The sequence below is a fragment of the Agelaius phoeniceus genome, chromosome 5 (assembly GCF_051311805.1).
Source record: "Agelaius phoeniceus isolate bAgePho1 chromosome 5, bAgePho1.hap1, whole genome shotgun sequence".
Lineage (NCBI taxonomy): Eukaryota > Metazoa > Chordata > Aves > Passeriformes > Icteridae > Agelaius > Agelaius phoeniceus.
The window spans coordinates 34962824-34985595 of NC_135269.1; the positions used below are offsets into that span (position 1 = coordinate 34962824).

Genomic DNA, 22772 nt, shown 5'->3' on the forward strand with positions numbered 1-22772 from the left:
TTTTTTCCCCCCTGGCTGAACCAGGCAAACTTTGCTTTACCGAATTTCTTCTGCTCAACCACTGGTTTGCCATCTTTGTTTCAGATAGGATGCATCATTTCAGAATGTTTATTAGGGGGTTAATGAGACTGGTTTGGTGACTGACTCCACTTCTCTGTGTGTGTGATTTTTTGGGACCATTTCTGTAACTTTTAGATTCATATGTTCAACACTATTAGTAATTTCTGTGCAGACAAAGTAGTTTTTATTAACTCTTTACCAGATGTCCACCATCAGCAGAGGAGGGAAAAGACATGTTACTGTCAGAATAGAAGTAAGGAGCAGTGTGCAAAATTTGAATGAGAAGGATGTTTATTTTCACTCTTGGCTCACAGAGATGTGCTATGTAAGGACCCTATACTTCTGAAAGACAGATACATCAACAGCATTAGGAGGGTTTGGCTGCTTTTTTCTTACACCCTTTATTTGATGTTGATTCATACTTTCTTTTTAAGAGCATGGGATTGGGATTTCTTCTGGATGAGTCATAATTCTATTTACATGATAATTTCCCTGTGGAACAGGTGTAAACAGTTGGATGTCATTGCATAAGGATCCTCAGTCATTGTTGCTGCTTGATTCTTCTGTTCTTAGGTGCTGATCAGTCAGAAGGGCTCTAAAATGCTAACCATGAGTTCAGTTAAATAGTTTGGTGCTTAATTCTGATGTTTGTCAATCCATAATTTTTATTGTCTCTCTATTTTCTGGAAAGATTTTAATAACTCTCAATAGCTTGTCTTTTGCAAGACAAGTTTTCTTGTATCCCTGGAATTTTACTCTGTGACTTTCTTATCATGTACTAAGTAGTTAAATTAAGCATAACCACCAATCATTCTTGACAAGCCTTGTGATAAAGGATTTTTGGGTGATTAGTTTAAGTTAAACATTTGACTTTTGAACTCATTCTTGTGGTATGTTTGAAAACACTGGTGACCAAACAGTGTTTTTTGATGAATAACAAACTGCAAACATTGCTGCTTTTTGTTATTATAATGAGGGATAATTGACATTCTGGTGTTGATGCAGTTGATGTTTTACATAAAGCTTTAAAAGAATTCAAAATACTTTGTTATTTTGCTCTTAATGCAGACAAATATGCTGGGTTTTTTACCTGAAACATTTCTAAGAGGATTTTGAGACTTTAAATTGTATTTGCTCTGGAATATAATTGAATGTACAAAGTAGGTACTTATAAATTCTTGTTATGGGTGAGAAAAGGATAGAGTTAAAAAATGTAAATGTGACTTATAATCAGGAATGCTGTGAATTTTGTAGAGCAGGACGTACATTTGACTGATCTATGTGATGCTCGTCTTTTAGGATTGCTTGGTTGGCAACATGGTCAAGGATGAGCGAATCCTGTGGCTGCAGTCAGCTGTGCTCTGGCCCACCTGCTGGGCACTGACCCATTCTTGTGCTAGGGTCTCTTTTGATCTCAGATACCAAAGATTCCTGCCTTTGCTACTCTTCTATGCTAAAAATCCATGCTTGTGATTATACTAATGGTTGATATTGGACTGCTCCAGTTACAGATGTAGACTATTAGAAGTGCACAAAAATTGTGTGGATAAGGTGTTGCAGTTCAGTATCCTTTTCTGGGCTCGCTTAATGTGAGAATTGAAGAATTGAAGTCTTGAAAAAATAAAATCATTAGCTGCGTAATTGATACAACTGCTTGTAGGTTTTAGACAGTTCCTAGGATTAACATTATTTGTTTCACTTCTGTAGGAATGGTTTTCAGCTTGTAAAGAAAAGCACTTCAGCAAGTGAAATGTGATGAAAGGCTTGCAGAATTTTTCCAATTATACTGTCATTCCAATAAAAAGATTTTATTACTCTAAATGTGTCTTACTTAAATATTTTGGGTGCTGTCTGGACAGTGTAATAAAAGTGTGTTATAAATATGGTTAGTATTAGTGTTTCAGAGGGGAAGAGATACATGATCTTAAATCGTAGAGGTTTGGGATTTTTGCTTGGTTTTGATGGGAAGAGCTGACCAGAAGCATTTGATACTATGCAAAGAGATAGGGAGGTGGTATTTAGCTGATACCAAAGTTGTGCATGGTAAAGCAAGGAAGCATTTGGTTCTCAATGTTGCAGTAAGAAGAGTGATTATAGAGAAATCATGTGTAAGATAGTTGTCTTTTATTCCTAGTTAATTTTCCAGGTTCTTCCTTGGTCAGCCAAGGGAAAGATAATGTTGAATTCCAAAATGTATGTTGCAGTAGTAAATGCCTGGATAAGTTTTTTCAGAGTTAAAAGCAATTCTTATATTCTGTCTTGTATTTCTACTGTTGAAGCTTTTAGAAAATACTTACATTTAATAGAAACCTTTGCAGTTTTACAGTGTCTTGAGGTGAAGTTGTGATAGTGCACTTTGAACTTTTTCTCAGCATGGGAAATATCCTTATGGTAAAATTGATTTTTTAAAATTGCTTTTTTAGATTGTCTGTGGTTGTTTCAGGGAAATGGGAAGATGCCTCGATTTGTTTCCTCTTTGACATTACTACCATGGTTAAGCTAGGAGAGCCCATCGAGATAACTGATGGTGCTTGTGATGTAGAGTTTCTGTTTATTGCCCAATATGAAGCTGAATATGAGTTTTAACTGAGAGTACATATCTGCCTGCACATCTTGCTGTACTGGTTAAATATGGTATTATCTCAAGTGCTCATCATTTGCAAAAAGCTGATGTAGCACAACCATTCCTGGAGTTCTGTGAAATAAGTAGTTTGAATGGACTAGTATCTAGTCCAGGCAAAATCAATTGAGCTAATTAAACCTGCTGAAAGGAACCTGACTGACCTTTCATGAAATGAGCTGGGAGCCCTCAGTTATGTGCTGTAAGGCAGAAGCAGGTTAGTGCAGGAAAGGGATGGGGAATGGGGACATTGTGACTCAGTGTGGTTTCTTGTGGCGAGAGCAGCTTGTGCATGCTCATAAACTGATCTGCACAGGATAGGAATATTGCTTCTTTCCAGGGAAAAGACAGCCCTTCCCCAACTTTTGCTTGTTCTTAGCAATGCACAAATATTTATAGGAGGCAAACCAGTGAATCATTAGAAATGTTCTTTGTACAGTGTCTCCTTAAACTGGAGGTGGTGGTGTGCTGGAATGTGGAGATATCTTTGTGGCAGTTTCTTTCCTCAGTCTGATTCTTTTGAAAGCATCTTAGTCTGCTTGTATTTTCCATACTAGAGGTTTACAAAAAATGTTTATACTACAGCTTCAAACATCTACTGAAATCCTAGAAAACCTAAAAAATTTCTGTGGATTCCTTATATTAAGATCAGATGTGGGAATGTCACATTGAATATCTGCTATACAAAACTCAGATGATTTTAATGGAAAATAAGAATCTGAAATGGTATGTGCCTAGTGGCAAAATAAAAAAGCAGAGGAAAGGGAATGAACAGAGAGAATTATATAATGGGTCAGAATTACACCTCCGTGGTTACAAGTCCATTTCTCTGCTGTGCTGACAGAGAAAGTAATTGCTGTACTTACGTCTTTTTCAATGATGTGAAACTAGTCTTTACAGCAAAGTGCAGTATTTGAGAGAGCCTGCAACATGAACAACACAGTAATCCAGCTAATTGAAATGTCTTGTGGGCTGAGGCAGTTTCAGCTGCAGGGCAGTTTGAAAAAAACCCAATTTTTCAAGTGTCTAACAGCACTTTAAACATTTTAAATTTTTTCAGTAATAGTGTATCAACCCTCACCCACAAAGCAAAATGTGGTTTTATTGATTTTTATTCCTCTAAAAATTAGCTAAGAACATAAATGACAATAATACTAGCAAGTAATAACTGAAGATGAAGTGCATAAGCGGGATATTTTCAATAAGAGAGCTTATTTCATCATGAGTCAAAACAAGTGGATTTCCTTTTTAAGGCTAATGGTTATTGAAGCAAAACTTAATAACTTCCTAAAAGGCAGTAAAAGGTTTAAATGATGTAGTTGTTAGCATGTTGGTTTCTGCTCAGCCTGCATTTTGTAAACATTATGTGAGTTGGTGTGTCTGCACGTTTGGAAGGGGAGCACAGTCTTTGTGTTTGGGAAACCACGGCCTCTGACAGTGACTACGGATCTGCTTTAGGGCAGGAAGGCGTTGGCAGCCCTGGCCAAATGTGCTGTGTCAGCCATGGATGGTGACTGCCAACCTGTGCTCCTGACTCCTCCACCTCACCTCTTACAAGTCATCAAAAACCTGGTGCTTCTGTGGTTCTCACCACTCAAACTTGTGCTGGCCTCAGCTGGTGGGACACCTGCTGCAGTGAAGGGAACTGGAGTGGGGAGCAAGCTCCCATAGCCTTTAAAACAGAATTAGACTTACATAAACTGTTTAACCAACTGTTCCATGCTTGGGAAGAAGGCCTTTAACCTTGGAAGTATGGATTGTTTGGGGTGGTTGAATACCTTTCAATGATACTGACTTGCAGAATTTGGTGATCTTGGACCTTCCTGAGAAAAAAGGAAAGGGTGGGAATGGACATTGCTGGCAAATCCCAACTGAAAATGTTTAGTTTAAAATTATGTGGCTAGAACTTTCATACCAGATTTTGTTCCTGTTCAAAAATGCTAAAAGAATAGTTAATAGCAGGTAACCTTATATTAAAAGAGAGAAGAACATTCTTCATTACGGATGTAATTGTATTCAGAGAAAAATATTTCTATTGAGCACTCATTGTCTTTGGAAACCTTCTGAGAAGCATGTATCTGAAGGAGAGAATTTCTGGAGAAAGGTACACTTATCTACTCAGTCACTACTACACACTTCTTCCTACAATATTGATATTTCAGCTTCATTTTTCTCCTTAAAGAACGTTTTCCCTTGAAAATGCAAAGTTGTTTCCATTCTCTGTCATGACAACTTAGAGACAGAAGGCCAATCTGAAAATGTTTCTGTTTTTCTAACACAGTATCATTCTTCATCTGCATGACAGTAGTTAAAATTTACATGATAACTTCTGTGTACCTCCTAGTTCTTTCTGAACAAGGCTGGCTTTGTAAGAGGCAAAGATGACTCCATTTCTTGTTGCAGTAGGGCCTTACTATTTGTTATTGGGTCATTTCATAATGGCTTAATATGATAATGGGATAAATTAGGACATAAGTTTATGTCATCAAATTTTTAAGTTTTACAGTTTATAAAAAGTAGAGGATATTGATTTAAATATAATTTCCTAGAATGTACCATGGCAGTGTTTTTTAAATGCTTTGTTACAAATGGACCCTAAAGAATTATGTTAAATATTTGTAGTTATTTTATTAGAAAAGCCGCATTGAAAGGGTTTTTGAATGTGTAATGATTTAGCCATAGTAACCTTCTAAGTGTGCCTTAGTGGTAGGAGCAGTCTGCATGAGTTACATTGAAAGGTTTGTTAGAAGTAGACCAGTGCAATTGCATTAGTGTTGCTGTCATGAGCACTGCTGTGGAGAGTTGAAATGGCTTTTATTCAGGTTCACTTGTGGAAACATATCCCTTTCTGGTTTGCCAGTTTTCTAGCACGTGTATCACCAGGGCGTTTGCTTTGGAGGAGCTGGAGTTAGTTTTTGATATACTAGTGCTATTTTCAGCTAGCAAATAACACTGGCTTTATTTTTAAAGATACTGTATTCCAACACTCTCATTATATATTTTTGACTAGTTTGGTGTCCTTTGTGTAAGGTGATGACAGAGATTGTCAGTACCTGAGCCAGAATACTGATTTAGTTTTTACTGCATTAGAAATGTCTGAAATAATAACTGAAATAATTTGACATTCATCTTTGTTATCTGCTAGTCCTGTTCTCTGTTTCTCAAGGTACTGTACATCAATCTAGAAGCTTTTTGGTCTCTTAAACTGGTTATTTCCCTGTATTTCAGTAACAAGGTTTCACACATCTCTTGTTCTGATGTAGAGTGCCAGCAAACAGCTTGTGATGTCATAGTCGGAGGTTTTGGGTTTTTTTTAGCTTTGTCTGCTTTAAGTTGGTCTTCTAACATAGCTGACTTAGCCCAAAGCTGTCCTGGCTTTGAGCTAGGACAGAGGCAGTAATACTGATTATTTTATATTTTTATTTACTTGCCTACTTAGTTTTACTGTCTCTGGCCTGACAGCAGTCAGTGCTTTAGAAACTTAATCCTCTCAAAGCAAGTATTTCAGCAAATCTAGTATGAAACATTTGTGCTGAAGGGTCAAAACGTTACATGTAAGTGTAAAACTGTGAGTAATTAATGACTGTCCAAGTCATTAAAAAAATTACTGATTTTCAATGGTAAATTTTCAAAGAAAAAATGAAAACCTAGAGGGCCAAAATTAAAATGGGTGATTGAGACTGACACTTCAACTTCAGCAGGTGCCACTATGTCAAAAAAGATCAGTTGTTGAGTGAAGAATACAATGAACTTTTTTTTTTCTTTTCTGGATTTCCTGAAAATCTCTTGTGTAAAGGTAATACAGTTGCATATGGCAGACAGGATTGTAGAATCATTCTGATGAAAGGAACTTCAGGTGTAGCCCAAGCTCCTGCTCACAGCAGGATTAGCACTGAACTTACATGGCATTGTCTAAACCTTTGTCAAAATGAATCGTGTTTTGATTATTTCTTACTTTTGTCAGGAAGAAAAAGCTGTTAGTTGGAAAGAAAAGCATTTAAACACTTAATTAGACTTTCCTGAAATATGAAATTAATATTTGAAGATATTCACTGATGCATGAATTTTGTGAAATATGGGAAGCATGTGGAGCAACATACAAAGACTATAACTAATAACCAAATATTTTTCATTTTAGAGCCTTGATGAGTATGAAGATGATGAAGCAGGGCAGAAGGAACGAAAGAAAGAGGATGCTATTACTCAGCAGAACACGGTACAAAATGAGAGTTCCAGTGCAGATACCTCTTGCTCATACTTACTGCAGGTGAGATCTTAACATTGTTTGTTTTATCATTTTACTCCAATTTAAAACTCGTACTGCTTCCTTCTTTGTATTTCTAAACAGTAGATTATACCCTACATGAAAAAAACCCTAAAGTTCAGGAGTTGACACATTGCTGAAAACAGAGTATGAGGTTCCATTCCACAAACTTAATACTACTGAGATGCAGATTCTGACAACAGAATCTACTGTTTCTGTAGAGGTCTTGAAGGTAATAGTTTTGATGTTCATCATAGAACTTACTGTTTAGTGGGTGGAAGAAAAACTGGGAGATTCAAGTGAAAAATACTGACAGGCATAGAATATTCAATTAATTGGAGGTAGCCTCTTAAATCAGAACACATTTTCCTAATTTATTCTGTTTATTGACTTCTAATTACTGATTCTAGGATTGAAACCAACACTCTAACTCCTAGGGTAAACAGCCCTTGCCTCTGTGAAACCTTTTCTCCCTTTTTATTGCTCTCCTGACATCAAAACATTGCCAGTTATGCCTGGTACACCCCTCCTTCATACTATACCACCTGTGGCAAATTTCTGTCTCTTTCCTGAGTGCCCTAAGTCTCTTTAACCAGTCTTGTTTCTCCTTCTGTTACCTAACAGCATGTACAAACCCAGCTGTACAAACTGAGGCCATCCAGCTCTGCCTGTTGACAGCAGAGGCAACAGCACATGTGCAGGGAGAAAAAAATGCAAACAAACCAAGGATGTGGTGCTCATGGGTAGTTTTATAACCATCCATAACTAGAGGTGGCATGGCTGGATCGGTGAATCTGGATGCACTTTCCTTCTAAAATTTGGCCTAGTCTTTCATCTGCTCATGGATGCCTTTAACATTAAGAGCCTGGGGCAGACAAGTCTACAGGTTAATTACCTGGAATGTCAAGATTAGTCTCCTTTTGTTAAAGTTGAATCTGTCGTTTTCCATGGTTCCATGTGATTTCAGCAAGGTGTCCCAGTGGAAGACATGGGGAACAACTGCTTCCTTTTTATGTGACTGAGTGCTGCAAAGAGAGGATGGCTCCTCTCAGCTGCCTGTTCCCTAGGCTGAATAATTCTATTTTACATAGTTTTTCCTCATTACAGGAGTTACTCAACAACATTCTCTACTTTCCAGTTTGACTCTGCTTTGTTTTGTACCCAAAAACAGAACCAATTAAACATTCAGTATAACATGCAGTCATAGAGTGGTTTAGTGGTGAGGTTTGTTTTGTTCTCTGTTTCTTTCCTAATAATTCCTGATGTCTATTTGTCTCCTGAGCCCTGAATTTACTGTTTATGTGTGAATGCCTAATCTAACATAACATTTTTCAAGTTATCTGTGAGTGAGAATAACAAGCTCAGAGGTCATTGCCTGTGTAAATTTAGAAACATGTTCACCTTTCGTTTCACTTATGTACACTATACTTATCTACATTAAATTTAATCTCCTGTTCCACCTCCCAGTCACTCCCAATAAAGGAGTCATTCATGTTTTAACAGTTGATCTGTATCTTTTCTGTTCTGAGTAGCATCTGTGGACATCTCCTTCCCAAACACATTGAAAAGCCCAGGTTCCTGCACAGGTTCCTGTGACACTGTTTTGGTTGTTCCATCCACTGTGAAAGCTGACCGTCGGGTCCACCATTATGTCCTGCCTTTTCACCAGTGGTTTATTCACAGGACATTTTCTTTTATTCTAAGAGGAGATTACTTTCTTGAGTAGGCTTTGGGGAATGCCTTTGAAATGCAGTATGTTGTCAATCAAATTTCTGTCCTGGACATGTTTTTATAACTTAAAAAAGCTGTATTAGATTTGCAAAGTGTAACTATTCTACAATTGCCTTGGTGACTCTTCCACATGGTATCATATTTACTTACTTATTCCTTAATTGTTCTAGATTTACTAGAAACACTTTATCCCATATAAATATCAAGTTTACTCCTCTATAGTTCTGTGTTTGTTTAAGAATCTTCTTGAGGATGATGTTTATGTTACCCTGTGGTACTAGGGCAGTTTTAAATGAGAAGTTCCATTTGATCTCGAGTAGTTCAGCTATTATATTTTTTAGTAACATCAATAGTTTCTTCAAAGCTCAAGGAGTAAATAGCTGCCTCATTCTGGTAGGTAACATTTTAAAATTTCTTTTATTAATTTTTTTCCCACATTTTAACAGTGCTTCTGCTGTAAATAGACCGTTCTCCAGAGGGAGTGCTCTGATATGACACTCTTACCATTCTTTTCCATGGTGAACATCAACAAAAATATTTCTTCAAAGCAACTGTCTCCTCTGAGTATGCCTCATATAACCAGATCTGTTGTCTTTGCAGATTTGTCAGGAGCCATCACGCTGAAAAGTTTCTATGCTTTTCTCCAAGTTGTTTGTAAAATTGTTTCTTGTTCACTCTGTTTTCACTTCTTCAGCAGGTATTCCAAAAATTTAAATTTTTAGTTTCTCCTAGTGGTATTATATAATGCTTTGGCTACATTCCCGTGCCCTCTTTTTTTCATCCATATTTTCTATTCTTTTCATCCATATTTTCTATGCTTCTAGACAAGCAACCTAAGGTTTTATTTACCAAACTGTCTGTATTAATTGTATCCTACATTTCCAAGTTTGTCACCTCTCTCCCAACAGGCACTACTTCATGGTTGACAGAGCACAGCAGAAGTGTTGTGTCACCAACAATACAGAAATGAGTCCCAGGTCTCGGATCTGGCAAAGGCCCAGGGTGGAACATGTACGGAACAGATGGAACCTTAGAAAGTTGTAGCTACCAAGACTTAATCAGTTTATTATGGGCTCTGTCAATTCACTTTTTATTAGAAGACTTAGAACTTGCCCATTTTGAACAGAAATTGACAGTAGTGTTATTTCAGCTTTGATGACTTAATTTCCTTTTGATTCTACTCTGTCCAAGACTAATACTTTTTAAAAGTAGAGCTTATGTTGTAGATGTAAGAACTAATTTTAAATTGCCATTGACCAATATATATTTTACTTCCATGTACTAAGCAGAATAAATACATTTCTGTAGTTACAGCTATTTACCCCATTTGTCCATTCTTATTATCATTTAATGAAATTTGTAAATACATAATTATTGTGAAAATGGTAAATAAAATAGTATTGACTTCATATTTGATGAGGAAATATGTTGCTTAATAAGGTTTTCTTTCCAGTCCTTAATCTGATTTTTCAGTTCCCTTTTAACATTGTCAGAGGTTGCGGTTCTCATTTTCTTAGGCAATATGTACATTTTTTGAAAACTCTGTCTGAATTGGAAGTTCTTCATCCAAAGCACAGACATACCAGGTTTGTTAAGAATAGATCTAGAAATACAGCAGATTTGAGTATTTTCCCTGAAGCAGAGCTATTTGACTGAAATCATCTTCTGAATTATTTTATATTGGCAGTATAGAAAGTATAGAAGATGATAGGTCTGGCAATGTTACAAGCACTGAAAAACTGTTGCAATCAAAGAATTTGTTGTTTAACTTTAGAAAAAGATAGTGTGGATAGCCTCATCTCATCTCAACGTTAAACAAGTGTTATATCTGACTCTGACTTTCTGGCTCGATTTTCCTCCAATTCTTAGTAGGACTAAAATCCTCTTCAGTTGTTCTGATCTTGTGAGTTATGGTACTGTGGGCTACACCAGTGATGCATATGGGGATGCACACTGAGGGTGATAAGTCATATATCGGTGAGCCTCTTACAAAAGAGCTAGAAAATCTGTAATGCTAAGGACAAGCATAGATAAAACTACTACTTTAAAAGTTAAGGTTTCTACTTTAACTAGAAATCTTCAGTGTCTGGTAATTATAGAAATCTAGCTCTTGTTTAGCAGAGATGGCAAAAATGAAAATAGTGCAAAACTATTTGATAGCAATGTCTTTCTTGCAGGTGGATAGAAACGGTGTGTTCAAAGTAGTGAACATGTCTTCATTGAAAATAGTGTTAGTATTTATGTGCTATACAGAAAGCTTGCATCCAAAAAACCTACAAGATTTGGCTGAAAAAAACCAATTTGTTTAATGAAGATTTATTTTAAAGTCTTTTAGAAAACTTTCTGAGTTTCAGAATGTGGAAAAGATGTTACTATTAGCTAATACTCAAAAAAACCCTGCCAAAAAACACCATATGCAAGGCCTTTATATCAGAGCATTTAGGTTTGCTGATACTATGGTCATGTGCCTTTTGGAATTCAGTTGTTTGTGCATCTGGCCTCCTAAAATATGTCCCAAATATGTGCCCTTCTTCATGTAATCATGTGGCCGTAGGGTTAACATAACTTATCGGTCATTACAAAGGTGATATTTGAGCGTGGTAGTATGTTGTGATGTATGTGTCACCTTATGGTGTTCTTGGAAAATTGGGGAGCCAAAATGATGTATATGTCACCTTATGGTGTTTTTGGGAAATTGGAGAGCCAAGGGGAAGGCTGAGAAGATTAAGTCAAAGCTAATATAAAGCCTTGCAGTGAGAGACACATATATAGGTCCTCCATCCATTAAAATCTTCAAATTACAACTGTCTGGTTTTTGGTAGTTACTCTATAATAATACAGAAGTATCATTCTCAATACCTTGGAAAGGGTTTGAAATCCTTTGTTTTATGTTATCTTTGGTTCCTTTCTGCTTGCATTTTATTTCAAATGTTGTAATGTCTGTGAATGCTAGTTGTGCTGAGCAGTGAATGAGTACACTGCCAAAAATATATCAGCTGTGAATAATTGACATTTAAGATATGGGAGTTGAGTAAATACATATTGACAAAAGCATCAAGAGACAAAAAGGCATTTGAGAACTTCAAAATTACTTTTGTCATTGGCATGAGAATGGGGATTATTGAGTTCTAGAGGTGTGTTTTTCTCCTCACTGAGGACAAAATGGCTCTTGCTGGATGAGCTGAATCCTTTCCTCTCCCTGGAAGACTTGACCCAAACATGTAATGATTTTTGCTACTAACATAACATGGAAATAGGAATCAATTATAGTGAGATATACAGATTTTTGCGCCTGTGGGCATGGAAAAAGGAAATTCTGAGTCACTTAGATACTGAACTTCAGCCTTTGTGAAACTAATACTCTGAATCCTTCAACTGAAAGGTAATTATTTATAAATACTAGAATGATTTAGAGTATCTTATTGTAGAAAGGGAATGCTGATCTTTATTATTGTCACACAGAATTTGTCTAGTGTATTTCTTAATTAAGAAATTGAAGATCATAACTATCACAGTTACCAGTATCTTTTGCATCTCTCTGATTGCCAAAGACTCTGCAGTTATCTGCTAGAAACCTGTCTTGGTATTTGTAGTGCTGGTATGAAGCTGGGAGGGGAATTTTGCCTCCCAAGTATTTTGAAGTCTGGGACCCCAGTATGAGATGACTCACTATGACAACTGTTTTGCTGTACCTAATTTTATATTATGTATTGCTGCAAAGCCCAGGGCCTCATTCAAGACCTTGCACTTCAGTTGGAAGTAGCAATAATTATGTTCCAGCAATTAATTTGCTGTGTGTAGGCAATTGTAATGCACATTGCTTGCTCTCCCTGTATTGGTCTTAGCATGTACATGAACAAGAAATTAAGATGTTGAATTTTACAAAATTACTTTATACAAGATACTGCTTTGTGAGAGACATTTTAGACAGTTAAACATCCACACTGAATTGGAGTCACAAACACAGAATGGATTTGCCAGACAGAAAATGTCACTTCATTTGTAGCTCTTAACCTTGTTAGACTGTAAGCTGTATTATATTCCTGCAGTAAGTACAAATTATGTGCATTAGCAGACAGACTAAAGCTTGATCCTAGCACTGAATTCCTGTGGAGCTGTTAATCCAAGACAAGGGAAGGCAAAGCTGCCCGAGTTTTCAGCTCAGAGCACTGACTTACATACACAGCAGTATTGCCATGTCTTGAGTTGCTCTCACTACTCTCTGTAGCAGCAATGCAGGTTTTTGTACTCTGCAAGAGGTTAGCTTGTGATGGATGCTTGGATAATCATTCAATTTAGTGTAGAAATTACCCAGTACCTTTGAAAGAATCCTTGTTGATTGGAGGTGAGGGTAGGATGAAATGTCTACATAATTAGCATTAATGGTACAACTATGAAATTGTGTCTCAGTAGGTTGGGTTCATTGTATAACTTCAGTATGAATAGGTTAGGTGCTAGTGAAGTAATGTAAACTTGATTTATTAACATGACCCTTTAGTTATGCCTTGTGCATTCAGTTGTAAGTCATTCAAAAGCCTTTGAAAATTGAAGGAAAACCACATTTGATCTTTTTTTAACCTTTTGTTCTAAAAAAGTTTAACATTTCACCAAAACATTGCAGGCACTTTCTAAAAGGAATGTGGTCCAGAGATATCTCTACAGAAGTGTAGTTCTGTTTGCTTAAATACGATTCTTTTCTTTAAATGTGGCCTAACACATTGAAATTTTTGGAAGCAAGGATATATATCAGTGTTTATTGTTTAAATGTTTAATAGACATACCTTATAAGCTTTGCTGAAAGCAGTAAATAAAGGTAAGGAATAAAATTTCTTCTTAGCCTTGCAGCAGACTCTGAGAAATGCAGGGATCTGAATTTGTTACCTGCATCTCCTTTCAGAAGGGCAGCTGAAAACCTGCTTGGCAGAAGCATCCATGGAGTTTTGTGCTTCAATCTTGTGCTGAGATTATACTGCCAAATAAGCCAACTCAAGTTGCACTTCTTGACTATTTTACCTTTTCTGGCTTTTCATTTAGCAGTGTAATGTCATACAACATCATTTTACAATTACTCTCATTATCCAAAGTATGTGGTAATAGTATTCATGCCTATTCATACATGATCTTGGCTTTTCAAAGGTGTTTGGCATCTAGGTTTCATGTAGTTCTCACAATGAAGAACTGTATGTATGCATTCAAGGGTATGTAAGTATCTTGTGTGATTGTTGCTTGATGTTAATTTCCATCCATAGAGAAAATGTAGTTGTGCTACACTAGGCACGCCTAAATGTATTAAACATGGATTTTTTTCAGCACTACATTTTTTAGATGTTAGGCCAGTTATTATTTGCATAATAACATGATTATAACATTGGTATTGTTTTTAAAAGTAAGGAACTAAATGTGATTAAAGTACAGAAATACATTAATTATGGTGATGTGTGTTTGAGTTTGGAAATCGTAAGTAATTCTGCCAAATCAGGTTATGAGACTCTAATATTTGAGATTTAACTACCAGATAATACTCATCTTGTGTTTTTTATTTGCAGGTGGAGTGTGATGCACTTCACAGAGATGATATGAAAGCAGTCATTAGCATCCACAAAGCATTTAAGCAATAATAGTGTCTGCAGTAGAAAACTCATTAGGAAATCTGACTATATGTGGAAAAGTATTTGCATAAGTGTTAGTTAAAAATTATTCAAATTCAATGTTAAGTATTAAAAGATCACTAATTTTTAAAATAGATTTGCACCTGAAGTCAGTTTTGTGTGTGTGCAGTGTTTTTAAAGTGACATTAGTTGGAGGGAATTTGCTGCCCTGTGTGGGTCATAACATGAACCAGGTGCTTCAGTTACCATCTGCCATGGCTCCCATGGCTTGGGAGACCCAGATGATTTTTGTGATCTGTGTAAGGGAACAGGAACACAGGAATTTCATGTTTTCATGGTCACACATGATCAGGCAATCACTCAGGTAATTTTTACCAAAATGGGCCTATATTCAGAGCAGTTTGAGTATGTTAATAACTAAGTAATTAAGGCACATGTCCACTTTGTGAAGAGGTAGCAAGTATGAATATTCAGCATTACTCACTGAGTACAGTTCTTTGTGTTCCACTTAAGAGATGTTGTGGAAAAATACATCATGATGTCAGGAAGGGCAGCATCATGAGTTTGAATGAAAGGGGAATTGGTCTAGGACGTTCTGACCTGTTCTGAATTGGTTGACTTTGCAATCTTGATTTGCTTTAATTGCTTTTTTCTGCATGTGTTATTGCAGGTTGGAAAACCCCCACTCTACATAGTAAGTTTTAAATTAATTCTTCAAGGTAACTTCTGGGTTGGAGTAATAATGTTGCACGGTGGTCTTGTCTGGTATAACTGGAGGCTTTAACTACACTCAAGGAGTTGTTTTGATAAAAATGAGATTGCTAGTTTTTTGTTACATTGTATGGATTTGTGTTTTTAGTAGAAAAGAAGATTTTAAAAAAGTGGAGTCTGGTTTTCTCACCGGAGTGGGCTGTGTCATAAGATGCTGTTGTAGCAACATAGGTTTTCACTGCCAAAATCTTCCTTCTTTCCTGTCATGTGAGCAAATTTAGTATATAATGTGTGTCTGTTGGTAGAGTGCTGGTGATCCATGCATGTTCAGTGGGTTTTACTGTGCCAAAGGATCTGTATCTGATTCAGCTGTACTGCATGTGCACTATCCAACACTGCTGCTTTGGAAAGTGCTTTCAAGTGAAATAGTGGTCCTTTTTGCCCCTAAAAAATTTCCTAGAAATCAGGAAGCTCACATCAGTTACTGATGTGAGACCATTGGGAAAGAGGGTGGCTGTAAATTGCCTATGAGCCAGAAGAAGTTGCTTGGCTGAGCAACATGTAACCTTGAGGATGCAGCTTGGGCATCCCTACTTTGAGTTGCCTGACTTCTGCTCTTGAAGGGAAATACCGATAATGACTACCAAGATTTGTCTTCCTGACAACTCACCAAGAAGAGAGATCTTTCAGTTTTTTGTGGAAGGCATTATTTGTGTTCAGTGCTTGATCACTGTCAGCATAAATTTGATTACCTTTGATAGCAAACTTTGCTTTTCTTAGAAAGAAATACATCATTATTAACATTTTTAACATCTGGGCTTAGTAAAGTTTAATTTAGTGGATAAGTGGTTTAAGCTTAAAATTTTGTTTGATGAATGGATTTCACTCCCAGTATATAGAATTAAATGTACCTATGAAATCTGTTAAAATTGAATATTTGATTTTGTGAGCCTGTGTGTGTGTGCACAACTGTTTGTCACAGGACCTGCATGAAAACTAAAGCTGAATCAAGCCTGTGCAGGCATGGCATTGTGAAGGCTTCCTGTTCTTGCTTTAGGGTCACAGCTGTGCCTAGGAATCTACAGGGTTTTCAGCACAGCCTGCTCTTCTGCAGAAGAGCAGATCCTTATGATCCTTATAAACAGCATGTGTGAAGCAAAGCTTGTAAGTTATGATTTCTTCTGCTGAAGTTTGGTTATGGTCCTTCCACTAAGATTTCATATTTTGGGGGCTTTATTTACTTTTATTCTAATTTTTTCTTGTCTTCAGATGTTGTTGCTGTGTACTCAGCCTGTATGAACAGAAATTGGGCTTGTTGCCCTGTTTGTTTTTGTTTCTTTCACTATGGAGTTCATGTAGCTGTGCTCCAGAATTGCACCAGCACTAGCTGCTGTTACACTGGTCTGGAGCCTTTTTTTGAAACCTTTATGCAGATGTAAGGAATAGGAAGCACTTTCTCACATTCCCAACGATTCCCAACGAATGTATTGAGCAGCCTAGAGGGACCTCATCTAAAGGAATTAATTTTTTTTCCCCACATATTTTCTGTTTTGGACTAGCTTTTTAAGTCAGCTGGGTTAGTGGGTATCCCCCCCTCAGTCTTTTTTTTTTTTTTTTTTTTTTTGGGGGGGGAAACAAATGATCCTGAAAGTATAATGATAAACTGTGGGGAGTCATTGAGCACATACAAATTTATTGAAAAAGAGGGTCTTTCTGATGTATCTACTTGTACAAATAGATTATACAGCCTGATACTAAAAGCTTTTGTAAGGTATGGAAATACTCCTGATACCTGCACTTTCCTGTGCTTCTGCTCTAGAGAGAGAACTTTAATTAGCACTGCTTTTGTGGCAGGAACAAATCTGAAGCCCAGGTAACAGTATGAGTACCTGCTGGCTGTGTACAGAGGGAGGAGGTGCTTTCCTGCAAGAGCTAGCATGGAGCATGGCCCAAGAGGATCCCTGCTGCAAGGTGGAGAGGGGAGACAGCTTGCTTGGTGCTGCTGAAGGATGAGCTAAAATGTGCACTCTGCACAAATACACATAGCAGTAGTTGTCAGACATTTTGTAGCATGTATCATACATTCATATTACTAATAGTTAGAGAACACCATAGCAGTAGTTATTCAGATGTGCTGGTGCATTTGGAAGGTGCATATTCCAGTTCCATGGTGGTGGGAGGATGGCTGGGGCAGGGTAGACTGCTGCTCCATCTCTCCATCCTTGCAGTCTAGTGTAATTATTGTGATGGCTCAGGAGGGAGGAGGAATCTAATTCATAGTTGTTTGGTGGAGACAGTCTGACTGTGTTTATACTGTTAAAAACTGCTAGACCTGGGTGTGAGCTCAACTGCTGCACTGCTGATAGAGCCTGTGGCTTAATTATTAGCAACATTTTTTGGCATGGTTTTGGTTCACGCTACCTAATGCTCTCTTATGTCATACCTGAGGGCTGTTTGAGGAATCATGTACCAGGAACCAGTCCTCTTAAATGGTGTGAACATCACAGCACCAGTTTGGGCTGCCTTTTGTGTAGTGCTGCAAGGACATTACTAGTCTTTGCTAGCTCAGAAACAACTGCATACCTTTAATCAACATGCCGGGGTATGCAGCACAGAGCTAGGTTTCCTGCTCTGAAAACACTGCTTTGAGTTGTAGCTCAGTCCTTGTGTGATTTCAAATATTTTTGTCTAAGGGGAGCCTACAGATTCTTATTTCTTAGGGATACCACATTGTCTTTCTGATCATTTTTCCTGCTCCGCTTTATCTATGAGTCACCTGAGATCTAGTCAGATTTTTTTCAGCCTAATTAAATCAACTCCTTCACAGCTTTTGTTCTGAGTGCCTAACTGCTTGTCCTGAACTCTTTTTCTCACTCTTCAGTGGCAAATATTGCTTGAATATAGAAATAGAGAATAACGAATATAAGAAAAGCTCTGTTAATTTGTTTAAATGTGTTTCTGGTTTCCTTATTTCTGGGAGCACTTTTCTTCTGGAAGATACTTGACTTACCTGGGAGTTACTTGTCTTATCTGCAGGTATTTCTTTAGTTATTTTCTCTCACTTTCTGTCCTTAATAGATTTCTTCATGGGTAAAAATTGAGGATACTTACCTGTTAGAACTCTGATTGATTCCCTAGATGTTCTTGCAGTGTTTCTCCATGGCCCCCTGGCTCTGTGTAAGCAGGCAGATAAGTCATAACTCCCTTGGCTTCACAGGGGTAATATCTATCACTTGAACCCAAGCATTGTAGCACACCTGTTAGTTCTTGTTTGAAGATCTATTATAACATATTAAATAAAGAGATAGTAAGATGAGGCTGTAAAAAATAAAGTTAAGGTGCAGAAAGTTGTGTTGCATTTCTATGAAAAACATCTCTAGATGTTTTCCAAGGGGGGTGACACAACTGAGAGGAACTGTCAACTCCCTCATGGGCAGAGAGGCCCTGTATATAGACCATGACAAATTAGAGAATTGGGAAATCACCAAGTCTGAAATTTAACAAGGGCAGGTGTCAAATCCTGCACCTGGAATGGGGCAGTCCTGGTTGTGTGCATAGACTGGGGAGCAGGAAAGAGACCTGGGGATCCTGGTCAATGGCAAGCTGAACATGAGTCAGCAGTGCCCTGGCAGCCAGGAGGGCCAACCCTGTCCTGGGGAGCATCAGGCACAGCATCACCAGCTGGGCAAGGGAGGGGATTGTCCTGCTCTGCTCTGCACTGGGGCAGCCTCACCTCAAGTCCTGTGTGGAGCTTTGGGTGCCACTGTGTGTAAAAGACATTCTTTAAAAGCTATTAGAGAACATCAAGAGGAGAGCCACAAGGATGATGAAGGATATGGAGTGGGAGCCATATGAGGAGCAGCTGGGGTCACTTGACCTGTTCAGCCTGGAGAAGAGGAGACTGAAGGGAGACCTCATTGTGGTCTTCATCCTCACAAGGGGAGGAGGAGGGGCAGGTACCAATCTCTTTGTTCTTGTGACCCGAGGAAATGGCATAAAGCTGAGTCAAGAGAGGTTTAGGTTGGATATCAGGAAAAAACTCTTCACCCAGAGGGTGATTGGGCACTGGAACAGGCTCTCCAGGGCAGTGATCATGGGCCCAAGCCTGACAGAGTTCAGGGAGTGTTTGAACAGCACTCTCAGTCACACAGAGTGATCTTTGGGATATTCTGTTCAGGACAGGAATTGGATTCGATGATTCTGATGGGTCCTTTCCAGCACAGCATATTCTTTGATTCAGTGATTCAGGAATGGAAGGTAAATGGTATCTCTTGACTCCTGAGGGAAAATTGCTTTTGGGAAATTTTGGTGGGAGGAGAAGAAAGATATTTCATCTACTTTTTGCTGGTTTTCACATCTGCAGTCATTCCTGGTTTGTATTAGAGTCAGATTCCCTTTCAGTTGTTTAGCATTTAGATGTTATCCCACTTAGGAGCTGAATGAAACCTTGTCTGTATTGCAGAAGGTATGTAACTGCCATTTCCAAACAAATCTCAATGCAGAGTTGTACTGAATGTGAGAAGTAGCTGTAGTTAATCAAGATGGGATTTAAGGTACAGGAGTTAAGTTGATTTGCTGGATGGAAATAGAATCTACCTTGGTATGTAAAAAGGCAAGAAACCCCAGCAGTAGACCTCTTTCTTCCATGTAGTGAAGTTGTATTTGCTCACATTTGAAGAATGTACAAGAAACTTTTTAGGAAGCCTGCATTTGAATTATATATGAAAAGAAAATTGTTTTGATAGCCTCATTTCGGTCAAAATTTAACCTTGCATGTTGCAGGAATATCATTATATAGTAATAATTTGCACTAGTGTATAGTTCTATTTCAAAATAGTGTGCATATTCTTCATGTCAGTATATATACTAGTGAGCCCTAACAGCCTGGTTTGATCCAGGGGATTTGCTTTAATTATTTGCAAAACTTTTAAGTAGCGTTTCAAGGGATTCCAGTGACTCTTTTACATAGTCCAGCTGATTCCAGAGTCTGTGCTTGTTTAAAACCAGTGTTTGTTAGGGCATTTTAACTAGCAAATTTGTAATAGTAGGGTTGGTTTAACATCTGGAAAACTTTGTCAGACACTTGTAAACACAGACAATTCTATTTATTTAAAGCCCGATGACCAGCTTGTTTATGCAATCTCTCTGTTGGCCAGATGAAATACCAAGATGAGCCAGGAGCAAAGAGGAGAGTTAGCCAAGTTCCTTCATCCTAGTTTGACAGAGATTTAATTGGCAGTAAATGGTTTCATGAACTGAAATGGTCTCAGCTGCCTTTTCTGTCCTTGCATATTCTCTTGTGCAGCAGGTGCATGCCCATGAGTTAGTCTGTGCAGTGAATCAGATGAAGGAGCTCATGTGGAATGAGAGAAATGTTTTCTTTTTCCTTGGTATTTTTCATAGATCACACCCTGTCCTGCATTAATACTATCCACACAATCACTTCTGTAGACAAAACAAAAAGGGAACATGACCAGTTTTCTGGAGCTATGCTGATGTATGTCACTCTGCAGTAGTTTGCAGAGGGTTCACTAATAATTTGGTTTATTAGTGAAGTATATACTGTTAAAAGGTAAATGCAAGCTGCCTGAGATCATGTGCAAAAAGTAAAAGTAATTTTAAGCCTGTGTTTGGAATACTGCATTGAAGTGAGTGTTTGATTTCAGCCTTGGACAAAGAACTGATGTAGGTAAATGTCTTTGGCAGGAGTATTTTTTCACCAGTATGAAAGAAACCATTAGCATTGTTACAGATTAATTCTTTACTTATTGTTTTTCCATTCAGGATTTACACAGACTATAAAAATAATTCCTCTTTTAGAGGGAGACATTCAAATGAGCAGATCTCTTCATTGCTCATGACAAATCATTCACTTCTATAGTGAAGATTAGATATTTTAAATGTGGGTTAAAAATCAAAGTTCAAAAATATTAAGGAATATAAGCCAGATTTGTAAATAAGTACTTATGTACAAAATAGTCATCTGCTTTTAGATTAACTCTTTGTCAGAACAGGCATGTCCCTCCTTTTCTCCTTCCCTTCCTTGATTTTCTGCCAACCTTCAGTTCTCCAAAAGTGGAGGAGACAAGATCTTAAATTATAGGTGCTGGCCTCATTTTAAGATCTCTGAGTAGTTTGAAATCTTAGATTATTTTTTGATTTATATGTACATAAGGCTATTTACAGCGTGACTACTTATATTCATGTTGCCAGAGACTTTTGGATGCACACAAAATAAATTTCATAAGATGAGAACAGAGGTAAATAATACATTTTCCTAGTGTTTTCACAATCTCTTTAAATAATGATTGGTTTGCATTTACATTAGAGATTTCAAAGTAATAAAAAGAATAATTTACCAGATCTGCAATATTAATTTGGCATTCAGAGGAATTTTTTCTTGTGCATCAAATGTGCATTTTTAACTTTTTGTTCATAGTTAGTTTCAACTACAGAAATAAAAACCACTGCTACTTACTGTAGAAACATCTGTTACAAAGGACTTGTTAATTGAGTCAAGGTTTTTCTGTTTGTTTGTTTTAACAGCTGTCATTTGTAGCAAATGAGAATATTTACTGTGCACTTTGTCTCTGAGCATTTGTTTGCTCTCCCAGCTTTTTCTGAAGAGCTGGCTTTTCTGAATAGTAGTGCCAAAATTTTAAAAGGCTCCAGTTGAATTAAATGTACAAGTCTATGTAATTGCTTTACAGCTTATATTTGCATTTAGTATCTGAAAATGTTTTAGCAAATATGGGGATATACAGTGCATTCATTGTATCCTTTTAGTGTCTAAAGTACAAAACAAGCATCTCTTACCTTAAGATTTCTTTGTACAAAGGTATGTGTGCTTCACCAGACTGCAATCTCAGGTGCAATTTCTCACTTTCTCATGAATTCTGCCTTTCACTGCAAAACGAGGCTTATGTTCACCAGGAAGCATTTTCCTGAAGAAAAGAAGCTGTTAAAAAAATAAGAACTGAGGAAGATTAGAGCCCAGAGTTCCTTTACTGGATCTGCAGGCAGTTAGGCAGAATTTAGACCCAGTGTAACTCTCCATCCAAGCCTCAAAAGGCAATTGAAGCAATTGCCCATGGCTGATGGGGCAGCTGGGATGTTTCTGAGACCATCACCACCAGGAACTGTTTCTGATGTTACTGATGTGCTGGTTCAGTTCTCAGATACAGGGAACATGGATCTTAATGTATTAGATGAAACAATTGGAATCTCTTCGGATAACTCAGAGTCAAGTCACTTCATCAGTCACTGCTGACTGTCTTAAGGCTAAAAATCTTTAGGGCTTGAAGGGATCTTGGGAAGTCTCCAGTCCAAGTCTTGCAGACAGAGCAGGATATGTGTAGCAAATTGCTCAGGACTGGAGCCAGTTGGGTTTTTATTATCACAATGGATAGAAATATGTCTCCATCATCTTTACCCCATCAGGAATTTGTACACATTGGGAAGAAATCTCTTGAGCATCCTATTCTCCTGGCTGAACATTTCCAGCACTTTCAGCTTCTTATTTGTAAGATGCTCCAGACCTTTTATTATATGTTCAGCTTTGCTGGAGCTCTCCAATATATTGTTCTCATACTGTGAAGTCCAGAACTGGACCCAGCATGCCAGCTGTGGTCTCACCAGGGCTGAGCAGAGGAGAATTAGAGAATATGCTTAGTTGGAGGGGACCCACAAGTCCAACTTCTGTCCCTGAACGGGACACCCCAGAAGTCACACTTTGTGCCTGAGAGTATTGTCCAAATGTTTCTTGAGGTCTATCAGA

General features: G+C 37.6%; 1 protein-coding gene across 1 annotated transcript in view; it reads left to right on the top strand.

Moving 5' to 3' along the window:
* Window positions 1–22772, top strand: part of PAWR (pro-apoptotic WT1 regulator) — a 72644-nt gene that overhangs the window by 30365 nt on the left and 19507 nt on the right. The window contains exon 3 of the mRNA XM_054632220.2: window positions 6819–6947. Coding sequence (XP_054488195.1) covers window positions 6819–6947 — 129 coding nt within the window. The remainder of the gene's footprint in view (window positions 1–6818; window positions 6948–22772) is intronic.